The sequence below is a fragment of the Dama dama genome, chromosome 18, assembly GCF_033118175.1.
Source record: "Dama dama isolate Ldn47 chromosome 18, ASM3311817v1, whole genome shotgun sequence".
Taxonomy (NCBI): Eukaryota; Metazoa; Chordata; class Mammalia; order Artiodactyla; family Cervidae; genus Dama; species Dama dama.
The window spans coordinates 9,502,460-9,517,936 of NC_083698.1; the positions used below are offsets into that span (position 1 = coordinate 9,502,460).

Consider the following 15,477-nt stretch of genomic DNA (forward strand, 5'->3'; position numbering starts at 1 on the left):
ACACCATATAGGAAATGTACCTGCACACGCAGGGGAGGAATAGGAAGGCTTGTGATCTCAAATAAGGAGGACGAAGCACGGTAACTATTTGAAGGTTAGGACTGGCTGCCCCAACAGATACTCCAAGTGTAACTGCTGCTCCCTCAGAGCTCCAGTGACCATCAGGGAGTGACGCAGTGGGCAACTGGGAGGACTAGCTGAAAGCTGGGTTTAAAATAAACAATAAATCTTTAGATGCTTATCAGTGAAGAAGGATTAAAGAGCCTCTTGATGAAAGTGAAAGAGGAAGAGCGAAAAAGTTGGCTTAAAACTCAACAGTCAGAAAACTAAGATCATGGCATCTGGTCCCATCTCTTCGTGGCAAATAGATGGGGAAACAATGGAAATAGTGACAGACTTTATTTTGGGGGGCTCTGCAAAATCACTGCATATGGTGTGATTAAAAGATGCATGAAATTAAAAAATGCTTGCTCCTTGGAAGAAAAGTTATGACCAACCTAGACAACATATTAAAAAGCAGAGACATTACTTTGCCAACAAAGGTCCGTCTAGTCAAAGCTTTGGTTTTTCCAGTAGTCATGTACGGATATGAGAGTTGGACTATAAAGAAAGCTGAGTGCTGAAGAACTGATGCTTTTGAACTGTGGTGTTGTTGAAGACTCTTGAGAGGCCCTTGGACAGCAAGGAGATCCAACCAGTCCATCCTAAAGGAATCAGTCCTGAATATTCATTGGAAGGACTGACGCTAAAGCTGAAACTACAATACTTTGGCCACCTGATGTGAAGAACTGACTCTTCTGAAAAGACCCTGATGCTGCGAAAGATTGAATGTGGGAGGAGAAGGGGACGACAGAGGATGAGATGGTTGGATGGCATCACCGACTCAATGGACATGAGTTTGAGTAAACTCTGGGAGCTGGTGATGGACAGGGTGGCCTGGCGTGCTGCATGCATGGGGTCGCAAAGAGTCGGACATGACTGAGTGACTGAACTGAACCGAATAATGATGCAATGGTCCCACCAGCGACACAGAAAAAGCAGAGTTGGAAATTCATTCATAAATTCATCTGTGAAAACAGGGTATTGTGAAAGAACTTAATTTAAAGAGTAGTGAGAAATGATGGTGTTCGACAATAAGGAATATGTCTTTATGAGTATGGGGGTGATTTGTAGGTGGGAGGGAGAGGATGGAGGGGTTGGTGATGGACAGGGAGGCCTGGTATGTTGCAGTCCATGGTGTCACAAAGAGTTGGACATGACAGAGTGACTGAACTGAACTGAACTGAACACAGAAGAAACAAAAAACAATCCTCTGCATGCCATGCTACCGAGTCGGAATTCATTCTTTAGACAATGGAGAATCATGAGGATTTGTTTCATTCATTCATTATGTGTTTATCAAGTGCGTGCCATGGGCCAGGAGGGCACTGTAGGAAACACTAAAATAGTGCAACACTGCAGGTGAGTGAATAAAAATGGCAGTGTTCAATGTAACAGAATTTCAGTGACACATCTCAACTCAGGAATTTGTACTAGGAGACTAGACAAGCCCAAGCAAACTGAAGATACTCCTATCTTTCCCCCACCTTACAAGGAAGCAAGCGGCAGTATCTTTAAAACACCAGAAGTGACATATCCTAAGAATTAGAGAGGATGTAAAAATCCAAGTTATAGAGACATTGTTTTGCACTCAGTTCTAAGGACCGTCTCATACTCTGTTGAAGGCACATGAAAGGACACTTGAGTTAAGGGAATTTAGGGGAGACGGAATAATCCCCTTAAATGCAGTTTGACAGATGAGCCCCTAACCAACCACAGAAGGTGCATTCCCATAAGAATATTAAATGGAAGAGGCAAAAAAATTTTTTCAGCTTCTGGATCTCTAAGAAACCCTCTGTTTGCAAAACCTCTCTAAAGCACTTGGTCTCCTCAATGTTAAGACAATGGTTGGTCTTTATACTCAAACCAGGCCTCAAGCTTCTGAGATTTGGGCTTCCCCTGTGGCTCAGACAGTAAAAAATCTGCCTGCAATGCAGAAGACCAGGCTTTTATCCCTGGGTTGGGAAGATCCCCCAGAAAAGGGAACGGCAACCCACTCCAGTATTCCTGTCTGGAGAACTCCATGGATAGAGGAGCCTAGCAGGCTACAGTCCATGGGGTCACAAAGAGTCAGACATGACTGAGTGACTCACCTTTAAGCCATCATTCAACTTACTTCTGCGACTTGACTGGCGTCACACAGGGTAGACAGAGGTAGGATGAATGTAAATAACCAGGTGACAAGCGGACCCTGTCTACATCATACCTGGCTGAGCTGGCCGAACAGATGCATGGAGGAAGCATATGTAGCAGCAGCATTATAGTTAAACTGTTTTTGTCCAGAACTAATTCGCAGCAGTGATTGCTTATGAAGGAGCTGGAATTAGGTGAGTCAAATGAATGTCTATCTTTTACAAATGAGGAAAGCAGTCATTTGATGAACTTAGCAAGAACACCTGGTGCGATGTGATAGGCACCAGCACGCACACAGGCAGACACACCTACGGCGGCATCTTGCACGGTGTGGAATACAGGCTCTTTCTTCAGGGAAGGTGCTCAGCGTGGTCAACAGTACCCCACAGGCAGAGACTACCCATCAGATGGTAACTGGAATGTGTTTGATTGCCACTGGGAAAGCGTACCGGAGGATCTGGCTGGCTGCTTGTGTTTGTCTTGGCTCTGGCATTTTCCACGTACCCAGCCCTGGGAATCCTGAGGAAAAACGTGTGCTGTTCCCAAGCGTGGGCACGGCCCCATTGTGCTCCACTTCCCTCGCTGGTGAAAGTGAAAACGAAAGCTGCACAAACGCTCCATTGTGAGCTGGGAAGCAGGTACTGGCGGCCGGCAGCTTCCACAGCACAGACCTGGCTGGCTCCCGGCAAGCAGAGGTCGGACGGGGCGGGAGCCGCGGGAGCCTGGCGAGGTGTGTCCTGCCCTTTCGCCGAGGTGCCCTGGCGACGGGTTTTGGGTTTTTTCCATTATGCTCGGTTCACGCCTTTGCTCTGATTTCCTCAGTATGCACTGGCAGGCTTTGCAGGCTTCTGTGGGAGCAGCTCGGCTGCCCAAGGAGGCACAGACCCTGCCAGGTCTCCATAGTAAACACAACACGCACGAAGAGGAAACAAGCATAAACAATTTATTTTCTCCTGTAAAAGATGACATTGTTCTCTGATCCTGGGGCCGGCCTCCCTTTGCCGGCGTGGTGGTGCCAACTGGGTGCTGTCAAGTGAGCTATCCCCAACAGAAACAGACAAAACGAGCAGAGACTGCAGGACGAGCACATCCCCGGGGCCTGCATCCAGGGAGGATGCTGGAGACCTCTCGGAGCACCTCCCATCCTGGAGAGCGTGAACGGGGAGGGCTTCCCTGACCCCAGGGCCTTGCAGCATTCTGCCCTTCTCCTTTACTGCACTTACCTCTGTCTCCAACTCTACACTTCTTGGCATGACTAACTGATTAAGATTTGCCTCCCCATTTTGAGCTCCACTTCTGTTCCCCACGGTCCCTCGGAGTTACCGATAGTGCTTGGCATGTGGAAAGTGATCAGTATCTGTTGACCGAATGTCACAACTCCATTTCAAACTGTCTACCCTACAGTTATCAAAAAGGTTCTGAATCCACAAGGTTCCTTTAGTGTTTACTAAACGCTACCCACAGGCTTCCGAGGTGGCCCAAAGGAACTGCCTGCCAAAGGAGAAGATGTAAGAGACTCAGAGTCGATCCCTGGGTCGGGAAGACCCCAGGAGGACAGCGTGGCAACCCACTCTAGTATTCTTGCCTGGAGAATCCCACGGTCAGAGGAGCCTGGTGGACTATACAGCCCATGGGGTCACAAAGAGTTGGATACGATGAAGTGACCGAGCACTCATTCTTGCATGCAGTTGCTTCCCATGCGGGCACTGGAAGAGGGAACCACCAGAGGCATAAGGAGAGGATGCAAGCAATTGGGTTTTTTTTTTTCTAATTCTTGTATTAAATAATTCTTGTGGAGTGATCTTAAATACGGCAATTTTTATCAGTTTCATATAAAAAAAAAATCCCCAAGTGAATTTTTGTAATCTGTATAACTATCAAAAAAGTCTTCCCATGTTTACTATTTAGTTGTTGTCTTTTATTTCTACAGAGAGGAAGGTGCTTTCATATGAATACATATGTCCTTTAATAGGAAAGATAATATAAAAAAAGGAACTTTTGAGAAGGAGAATGTAATTCACTTAGTGAGAATTTTTACTAAGTCACTGAAAAGACAGAAGACTATTCTCATTCTTCCATATGGTACAAAGTGGATTTTTTTTTCCCTCCAAACTGTGTGTTAGGCACAGGCATTTGGAGGAAAACTGCTAATTCTCCCATTTGTCTAACAATTGAATAAAGGCCCTCCCCAAACACTGGAAAGGCACTGTAATGCTTATTGTCCACTGAAGAACAGAAACAGGTTTACGGCAGGCCAATTCTGGACTTCATCCCAGCATGAGAAGTTACTGATGCCCCAAAAGGAACGAGCTCATTTTAAGCTGTAGCCTTCTCTCTATCCACGGGTGGCATCGTGGTGGCTGCCCTGGGGAGTAGCTCACTCTAACTGCACAGATGTGGCAATTACATCTGGATATAAAAACATCAACCCTGGCGTCGCTCTGAACGGCCCTCAAAGCAGGCTCACACCATACAGGAGCATGCTGTGTGCACTGTCGTGATCAGGCACTTGGATGATTTTAAGGGAGCAGACACACACAAAAGAGTTGGACATGACTTAGCGACCAACCAAGCAACCATAATCTACTGAGAATGCAATAGCATTATGTCTTTAAAGATGTGTATGTGTTAGGCAGAACACTCTCCGACATAAATCACAGCAAGTTCCTCTATGACCCACCTCCCAGAGTAATGGAAATAAAAGCAAAAAATAAACAAACAGTACCTAACTAAGCTTAAAAGCTTTTGCACAATGAAGGAAACTACAAGCACAGTGAACAGACAGCCCTCCACATGGGAGAAAATAATAATAAACATAACAACTGACAAAGAATTAATCTCCAAAATATACAAGCAACTCATGCAGCTCAATACCAAAAAAAAAAAAAAAAAAAAAAACCCAATCAAAAAGTGGGCAAAAGAACTAAACAGACATTTCTCCAAAGAAGACATACAGACGACTAATAAACACATGAAAAGATGCTTAACATCATTCATTATTAGAGAAATGCAAATCAAAACCACAATAAGGTACCATCTCACACGGGTCAGAATGGCCATCATCAAAAATTCCACAAACAATAAATGCTGGAGAGGGTGTGGAGAAAAGGGAACCCTCTTACACTGTTGGTTGGAATGCAAACTGGTACAGCCGCTATGGAGAACAGTGTGGAGATTCCTTAAAAAACTGGGACTAGACCTCCCACGTGACCCAGAAATCCCACTTCTGGGTACACACCAAGAAAACCAGAACTGAAAGAGACACATGTACCCCAGTGTTCACTGCAGCACTGTTTACAATAGCTAGGACATGGAAGCAACCTAGATGTCCATCGGCAGACGAATGGATAAGAAAGCTTTGGTCCATTTACACAATGGAATATTACTCAGCTATAAAAAGGAACACATTTGAGTCAGTTCTAATGAGGTAGATGAACCTAGAGCCTATTATACAGAGTGAAGTAAGTCAGAAAGAGAATGACGAACAGTGTATGTTAACTCATATGTATGGAATTTAGAAAGATGGTAATGACGTTCCTACATGCAGGGCAGCAAAGGAGACGCAGGTGTAAAGAACCGAGTTTTGGACTTAGTGAGAGAAGGCGAGGGTAGTATGATTTGAGAGAACTGCATTGAAACGTGTATTACCATATGTAAAACAGATGACCAACCTGAGTTTGTGCATGAAGTAGGGCACCCAAAGCCGGTGCTCCGGGACGACCCAGAGGCGTAGGGTGGGGATGCGGGTGGGAGGGGAGTTCAGGATGGTGGGGGGCGGGGAGGAGAACACGTGTATACCTGTGGCCGATCAATGATGATGTATGGCGAAACCCACCAAAACACTGCAAAGTAATTCTCCTCCAATTAAAACAAATTAATTAAAAAACAAACAAAACAAGAAGTCCACGTGTGCATGCTTGCTCAGTGTTGTATGACTCTTTGGGACCCCATGAACTGCAGCCCGCCAGGCTCTGCCCATGGGATTCTCCAGGCAAGAATACCGGAGTGCGTTGCCATGCCCTGCTCCAGGGGATCTTCTCGACCCAGGGATCAAACCCATGCCTCCTGTGTCTCCTTGTATTGGCAGGCAGATTCTTTACTACTATGACACCTGGGAAGCCCTGAAAATGTACATACTTTCATTAAAAAATAATTATTGCTAAGAAATGCTGCCTTCTGCAGCTCATAATGTTTTTGAAACAGTAACATCACAGATCACCACAACAAATATTCAATTTAAGATTGAAAAAGTTTGAAATATTGCCAGAATTACAAAAAAGTGACACAGAGACAGTACGTGAGCAAACGCTGTTGGAAAATGGTGCTGTGATGCAGGGTCACCACAAAATGTGTGTAAAAAATGCAACATCTGCTAAATGCAACAGAGTGAGGTGCAATAAAATGAGGTATGCCTGTATTCTTGAAATCCATCTGCCACAAGATTATATATAACCGCATGGGGCATGATTCGTATAGGTCACTTACATACAATGGAAAGAAGCTCCCTCTGACCTATTCTCTGGTTTTCTACAAATGTAGTTATTTCAATACAGGTCGCAGAATTTGATTTTCAGGGTTTCAGAAACAGTTCTTCACCAGGCTCTGAGTATAATGGGCCTCACTTCTCTTCACCTCCCCAGCATCTCCCTGCAGAGCAAGAGGCCTCATGTACGTGCTTATGGCCACCCCATCTGCGTGTCTCCATCCTGCCCAGCGTCTGCAAGCTTCTGCCCCTCAGGTGTGCGGGGAGCACATGGGTGGCCCGATGTGCTTTTAGGAAGGAGAGAAGAGCCTGTGCGATCCCCATTCGGTCAGGGAACTCCAATGCCTTGCGTGTGGCTGGCTGAGCGTGGGCGTCTCAGACCAGAGAGGTACCTGGATTCTGTCCCCATCAAGGGAGGCGTGGCGAGAGCAGGGCCAGAGCTGGCTCCTGCAAATTGTGAAACCCAGGCCACGGGACCCTCCCGCCTGGTGCTAGGGTCTTCGCTGTAGCCATCCACATTGTGATTCTGTACCGTTCACAGAAACAAGTATGAAGCACTCTTCCCTCTGAGGTTACATGTGCATACCTGACTGGACGCTGTGACAGCAAGACCCCAATTCTTCCTAAGACACCTCTGTGTCAGGGGGGAGGCACCCACTTAAGGGCCCTTTATTGTTGTTGAGTTACTAAGTCCTGTCCGACTCTTTGCCTCCCCTTGGACTGTAGCCCGCCAGGCTCCTCTGTCCATGGGATTTCCCAGGCAAGAATACTGAAGTGGGTTGCCATTTCCATCTCCAGGGGACCTTCCTGACTCAGGGATCGAATTCGAGTCTCCTGCATTGGCAGGCGGACTCTTTACCGCTGAACCACCAGGGAAGCCCTAAGGGCACATAAGCCTCCCTTATCAGATGGGAGACAAGCCAAACCAGATCATTTGGCCTTATGTTACACCAACTTTAGCCACAACTAGAGTCCAGACTTAGGACTGTCCTAAATTAATTTCTACCCAAAAGGCCAACTCCTTCAAGGAACTTAGAACTTGATAAACAAAATCCCTAAATAATTACAAACAAGACAGAAAACAGTCTTACGAAAGGCATTAATAAGATGCTTCTTTGGAAATAATGCAGGAGGAAGGTGGGATTAATTTCTGCAGGGGGTACCAAAAGAGGAAATCTGAGTCAGGCTTTGGAACAGAAGTTATATATTAGCGTTTCTCATGGTTGTAAAATGTCAGTTTCGAATCAGTTAACTTGTAATTTCTTTAACATTCCACAAATCAAGTTGATTCCCAGTTCCTGTATGACATAACCCACTAAAATATGCGTATTTCCAGGAAGTGGAGTGTAGTCTTTTTCTCTTCGAGAAATGCAAAAAAGAAAACAAAACAAAAATACCAGTTCAGTCTAAAAAAAAACAATTCCAAGTCTACGTGTCACCATGTGTATGTAAACCAATGTATCACTACAGAAATGGACTTTCCCTTAAAAAGAAAAACAGTGGGAAAAAATTTAATGCAGCATTCTACAGGAATCATACATACTCTTTATTCTTAACATTAAATTTCAGCAATTACTGCTTCAAGTATAATTTCAATTTGTTCCAGTGTCTTTTCCGATTGCTAATCCTTTTTATTTTAGGTCATGTAAGAATTATTTTATGTCACATAAGAAGTATAGAGTATGCAGTACAAGCTAGATACTGAAAAATCAGGTATTTATGATTGCCTTTCCCCTTTTCTGTATGAAACCATTTGTCTCCATTTTCCTGTCTGAACATATCAACTTTCAGTGAGAATGGAATGTTAATTGGTGTTACGCACAAGCTGGGCTATCATTCCTCAAATTTAAGAAGAAGAAGAAAAAAAAAATCAAAACAAACCCAACTGGGTTTCCTGTTTTTATTTACGGTTTTCAGTGCCCCGTTGAGGGGGGATTAAAATAAAGTGGTTCAGTTATGGCTCATCCTTCCTTCAATTAAGCTACCCAAGGAGACCAGTTCCTTCCATCATCTGTCCAGATCGCAAAGCCTATTCAAGCTTCTCCCCAGGGCCCCGAAACAACACACAAAACTACTTCCTAGGGAAGCCGCAGCCTACCTCACCCTTCCCACTGGGGAAACACACAGACTCAGCCCTTTCTGGTGCGATTATATAAGCATACAAGGGCTCACTTGACACCACCCAAATCAGAGATGTGTCCTTTAAACACCACTCTGTGCCCACTCTTCTCAAAAGTGATAGTGTGTGTTGGGCAAACAGGAAACAAGAATGCTTCTGTCTCAACAATGGTGACGCATTCAAAGGAATCTTCTGTAAAAAAACCTCTCTTGCCCTAGCTATAGTGTAGAACACTGGGAAACCATGTGATCTGACATGTACCAGGTTCCAGCATCTGTATTTCGGGGATGAGGACGCAGAATACTTTGGCAAATTGAGTGTTTTTCTAAGGCGAGTTCTCTCTGAGAATTTCCAACTCCCCTCCTGAACTTCTACTTCTCAGCTGGGGCATTACTGGAATTTGCGGAGGCAATTCTTTGTTAGGCAGAATATTAGCCGCCTTGCAGCCGCCTCCACCCCCCAAGTTGTTATGATGACCAAAGATGCCATCATACATTTCTCAACCACGTTTCCCCTCCCCGCTCCAGCGCCACCCTTGACTGAGAACCACTTTGAGGCTAAAAGATGGACAATACGGTAATATACATGTTTCAGGGCTATTCTCCCAAATCATCCCACCCTCACCTTCTCCCACAGAGTCCAAAAGAGACTTTATATTTGTGTCTCTATTGCTGTCTCGCACACAGGGTCGTCGTTACCATCCTGAAATATGCATATTACCATATGTGAAACAGATCACCAGTCCAAGTTCGATGTGGGAAACAGGGCACTCAGAGCCGGCGCATTGGGACAACCCAGAGGGATGGGATGGGAGGGAGGTGCGAGGCGCGTTCAGGACGGGGGATACATGTACACCCGCAGCTGATCCATGTCAATGTCTGGCAAAAACCACCACAATACTGTACAGTTATTGGCCTCCAATTAAAATAAATTAATTAATAAAAAAAAGATGGATAATACGTAGACAATGACATATTGACCCACGAAGATTCTTTTACTTAAGGCTTAATGTAAAGCTTTGGGGGCAATGTTTGTAGTGTTCATGGAATCAAAAGGATTCTCTGAGCCCACATCCATGTGTCCACGTCCTGAGCACAGCAAAGGGACATTCCCTGGCTTAAAAAAAAAAAAAATCTATGCATGAATTCACTGTATGTAAAACAGGCCCTTCAAAGACAACAGTTTATTAGTGCTCACTTCCAGGCTGCTGTTGTATATTTTGGGTGTATTTTCACCACAATTCATCTCGGAAACAATGAACTACATTAGGAGAAACAGAAGCTCACCAAAGTCAGCGGCTATTATGGTTTTATGTCTGCATCAGACACAAAAACCAGAATATTACAACTGTCCTCCTTGGCCAAAATAGAGCCTGTGGGTCTGCGCTTTGTGTGGCGGCCTGGAGGAGCCCGTCATGCGGCGGGGAGGCGCTGCCTGTTCGTGGGTCATAGAAGTTCACTGTAAATGCAATCTCTTCTTCACAGCCGACACCACAGCCTCACAGGAATGCTTTCACACACCTGCGCAGGTGCCCGGCCGTTTCTCGGACGAGGACAGGGACACGTTCTTGGCGCTTTCTCCTCCCTGACCTTGAGCTGTGTCTCCCCAAACCCTACATATGCCGCCCTGGAAACAGTGGTTATGGCAAAAAGCCATATGGCAAAACCATTGGGAAACTTGTAACTGATTCCTTTCTAGTGGCTGAGAAGCAACGGTCTATTTCTGCAATGGGTTCTGTCCACAGCAAGACCAGCCCGGATGTGTCAGCAGTTGTAAGCAGAACACTCTCTTCCTACCGCCTGCCATATAAAAAGGGCAAAGACACTCTGTCCACAAACTGACCACGGGCAGTAATAACATCAGGGGCCCGGAATGGGGGCAGTCTGTCACTCCAAAGAGGAAGATGAAGTTGAATGAAAGAACAGTGCTTTCTCACTCACCACCGAGGTAAGAGCCATCTGGAAACTGTAGATGCGAGCGAGGCCGAAGTCAGCCAGCTTTATTTGTCCACTGCTGGTCACCAGAATGTTCTGTGGCTTTAGATCACGATGCACCACTCGGTGAGAATGAAGGAAGTCCAGGCCTCGGAGAAGCTGAAACATCATGTCCTAAATAAAATCGAGAAACAAAATCAATCAATCGCCAAAAGAGAAATTCAACGTGCTGAATTCTCAGTACTCAGACTAGTGTTTGGCACAGACAAAGCATTTGCTAAATACCTGATGAATGAATGAATCTGTCCCCCTTTCTATGGCTCCACTCTCCCAAGCTCAAGATTACTACAAATGTGTCGCTCTCCACCTGTATTTTATTAATGAAAGGACGATTTAAAAATAATTTCAGGGACTTCCCTGGTGGTCCAGGGGCTAAGACTCTGCACTCCCAATGTAGGGAGCTCAGGTTCAATCCCTGGTCAGGGATGTAGATCCCACATGCCACAATTAAAAAGTTCACATGCCTCAACTAAAGATCCCATGTGCTGCAACTAAGGCCTGGGGAAGCCAAATAAATATAAAAAAAAAAAGTTTCAGATGACATAGGAAATATTCTGGAAGGATATATACCAAACTGGTGTCCAGGGTTATGGTGGGGAGAGAAAGCAGCTGGCAAGAGACAGACATTTTCCAGTTCAGAAACTTTTATATGATTTAACTCATGATTTCAACAATTAAAATCCAGTAAACAACGCTAACAGCAATGGTAGTTCTTAATATTTCTATAGCACCTATTATTTACAGTCACTATGTGTCAAGTACTGCTTTAGTAATTCACTTAATCCATACCACAACATGGGTAAATAAAAGAAGCTGATACATAGTAGGTGTATGTAATTAGCCCAAAGTAGCACCACTGGCAATAAAAACAGAGTCTTGATTTGAACCAGAGTCCAGGAAAACTGGATTCTAATTCCCAAGGCACTCCTTTATTAGATCAATGATCATACGAGTATGGAAAACCAGGTAAGCAGTGTAACCTCACCAAGCCTCACTTTTTCTGTCCATAAAAACAGGAAAGTGACAAAACCTACTGCAAGGATCAATGTTTGGAAATCACTGACCGCAGTAGGCACTTACTGCAGACAGAATCAGCCAGCATGGGGGCATCTGGACCAGTGTCACACCTTCTTCTAATTTTAGAACTTATAAAAGCAGATACAATATTTTAAACTCAGAAACAGTGTCGGATGAAAAGAATTTAAGATAGTGAACGTGATATGACCCTTTGAAATCTGGAGGTTCGTAAGACGGACCTACCTCCTCCACCCCACATAAAACCGTGAGAATGCCGTATAAAGGGAGGATGGAATTAATTTGGCTCTCGTAAGGGTTAGAAAAATGCTTAGGCAGCATCAGGGGCTTCAGAGCTGGGAGGGGCGGTGAGCACACACTTGCTCACCAGTTGGGCTGTATTTGGTTATTGACTTTACAGTATTGGTATTTTCTTCAGGGAGTTCTATCTTTAGCTCCTGGCTTATTCAAAACCAAAGCCTGAGTTTTCCACCTATAAAAAGGAGAAAATGGGGCCTACTTTTCACAATACAAGATGTAAATGAAGTAATGCATGTGAAGAGGCTGTGTAGTTTGCAGGAAAAAAATGATCACCGTTGAAGCGCCCCATTTCCTGGGGGAGACCGAGTCAGAAATAACCAGAGGAAAATGTGGCCACCGTCACCAGGTCAGTGAACAAAGCGCAACGTGGGGATGACACAGGTGAACTGGAATTCTTTCAGTTCCACCTAAATGGATCTGATGAACTGGCCGGGGTTACCTTCTAAGTTTCCAAAGATGAAAAGACCAGACTGCACTGTTGAGGGACAGTGGTCCCAGACTTAAGAACCACTGAGGCTAAAGCAACTTGCAATGAATAAGAGTGTGAAACTGAAGCACAAAATGTTAATGGAAATAATCTTCTGTGGCACACAAGTCTTTATTGGAAACACATGCACACAACTTGTATGCAGTGGATTTTAAACAGCAATAACTAACCCAAAGTAATGTCATGCTGGCTTGCCATCTTTAGCTTCTTATACACTAAGCACCAACCCTTTCAAACAGTACCAAGAATAAATGTGCTTGATTCATGTTTCAGTGTTCAAACAGTGTAAGCAGCCAATGAGTAGAATAAATATGTAAAAATCTGAACCAAGTAAATACTAATAAGGCCCATCTAAATTTATACGTTGGAGAAGACTCTTGAGAGTCCCTTGGACTGCAAGGAGATCCAACCAGTCCATCCTAAAGGAGATCAGTCCTGGGTATTCATTGGAAGGTCTGATGTTGAAGCTGAAACTCCAATACTTTGGCCACCTGATGTGAAGAATGACTCATTGGAAAAGACCCTGATGCTGGGAAAGATTGAGGGCAGGAGGAGAAGGGGACGACAGAAGATGAGATGGCTGGATGGCATCACCGACTCAATGGACATGGGTTTGGGTAAACTCCAGGAGTTGGTGATGGACAGGGAGGCCTGGCGTGCTGCGGTTCATGGGGTCGCAAAGGGTCGGACACGACTGAGCAACTGAACTGAACTGAAATTTATAAAAAGCCTGAACTGTGTGCTGCACTTAGTCTCTCAGTCATGTCTGACTCTTTACAGCGCTATGGACTGCAGCTCACCAGGCTCCTCTGTCCATCGGGATTCTCCAGGCAAGAATACTGGAGTGGGTTGCCATACCTTCCTCCAAGGAGATCTTCCCAGCCCAGGGATCGAACCCAGGTCTCCCGCAATGCGGGCGAATTCTTTACTGACTGAGCCACCTGAGTTTAAATACATGTATACTGTTTTCACTCATGGATTTACACAACCCTGGTGGCTCAGCTGGTAAAGAATCCGCCTGCAGCGCAGGAGACCCCGGTTTGATTCCTGGGTCGTGAAGATCCCCTGGAGAAGGAAACAGCTGCCCACTCTAGTATTCTGGCCTGGAGAATTCCATGGATTGTATAGTCCATGAGGTCACAAAGAGTCAGACGTGACTAAGAGACTTTCACTTGATAGCACATACTATATTTTTCTTAGTTATAAAATTGGTCCGTGCTTAATGCATGTAGAAATCTTTTTAAAAAATTCATTAAAAATCCAGAGGAAGAAAAAAAATCATGCAAAACCCCACCACTCAGAAAACAGAGAAAACTCTACTGTTAAATAACTTTGTCTTTCACGTCTTTTAAACAGATACTGGTATATCTACAGGTGTAAATATATCTATTTAATACTGAAGCATTGTATATAAAATATATCATATACCAATATATATAACATTGATATATAAATACAACATATTTTTAAATAGAAATTGTTATTATTTGGTACACATTTTACTGTTGCTTTAAAAAGATTTAACAATTCATTGTGAATATTTTGCCACTTCAACAAAATTCTTCTAAAATGTAACTTTTTAATACAATATGATTTTTAGTGGCTGCATAGTTTTCCTTCTATGCCATAATCACAATTATTTGGTTTTAGGTTGTGTTATTTTGCTACTTACTCTGAGTGTAGTTCTCCTCTATTTAAAGGCAAATGTAGATAAAAATGACTTGTTAACATCATAGGAAAGCATAGTTTAAGCAGTGAGAACACACATACTGGTCTAATGTTTGACTCCATGTAAATGACACCCATGCATAAACAGTTGGTTCTATGTAAGAATTACCACTCTTTAGATTTAATCAGGCTACTTAATTTTTTTTTGGTTAGCAAGCTGAGTTTTCTTTTACACCCGCAACAACCAGCTACAATTAGAGTTTCGAACTAGCAAACCTTGAGTTAACGATTTTTTTAAAAATTGCCAAAAATCTCATTTCCTTCACTAATTCCAATGCATTGATGCACTGGAGCATGACGGACTTGTAACTCTGGTCACAAATAAGAGTAAGAACTCTGGTCCCAATTTCTGAGAATTATATGAATGGATAAACTGTAACACTAAACAAAGAAAGGAAAAAAAAACCACCTTTCCTTCAGCATCGCAAATGCTTTGATCAAAGACATCTCAAAGGATTCTCTACTTAAGCTTATTATCTGTTCCATCTCAATTTATAGTATCGTGAGACATACTTTTAAATTAGCGCCTCAAGATTTTAATCTAAATTAATCTGTCTTATACAAGACTCAAATATTTCACAGTAATCCCAGTGATGCAATGCAATGAAACTACGGATACTGCCAATTAAGTTAAACATAGGTTTAAAACCTTTTAATGTTACAGTGCCCAATTCTGGTATAAAAGGTTTGAATGTTTAGTCCCACTAATGATAAACAGTCACTGGGGGCCCGCACTCTATCTTTCTGAAACATGTGACGTGGGAGCCTGTTTCAACAGGACACCATCCTGGAATGAAGTCTGGGTCCCAGTGACTTCAGATGGGGTTTCGTCCTTGGCCTCCCTTAAAAAGACTCCAGACTTCAGTCTGAACACAAGTCTTCAAAGCCTTGTAACAACAATCAGTTTCTCTGAGGTGTTCTAGAGCTCTTGTGCTCTCATTTCTTTGAAAATAAAACAAACAGGCAAACTGAAAATCTACCTCAAGCTTTTCTAATGGGAAAAAGTTTTATCATTGGGTCTTTTTTTCCCTAGTGACAAAAAAAGTGGTTTCAAAAGATACTTAAAACACCAACTTATATATCATAAAGTAAATCACAG

General features: G+C 43.7%; 1 protein-coding gene across 3 annotated transcripts in view; it reads right to left on the reverse strand.

The window, feature by feature from the left end:
* Positions 1-15,477, reverse strand: part of CDK6 (cyclin dependent kinase 6) — a 252,667-nt gene that overhangs the window by 126,393 nt on the left and 110,797 nt on the right. For all 3 annotated transcript variants that reach the window (XM_061164896.1, XM_061164894.1, XM_061164893.1), the window contains exon 4: positions 10,775-10,942. In XM_061164896.1, coding sequence (XP_061020879.1) covers positions 10,775-10,942 — 168 coding nt within the window. The remainder of the gene's footprint in view (positions 1-10,774; positions 10,943-15,477) is intronic.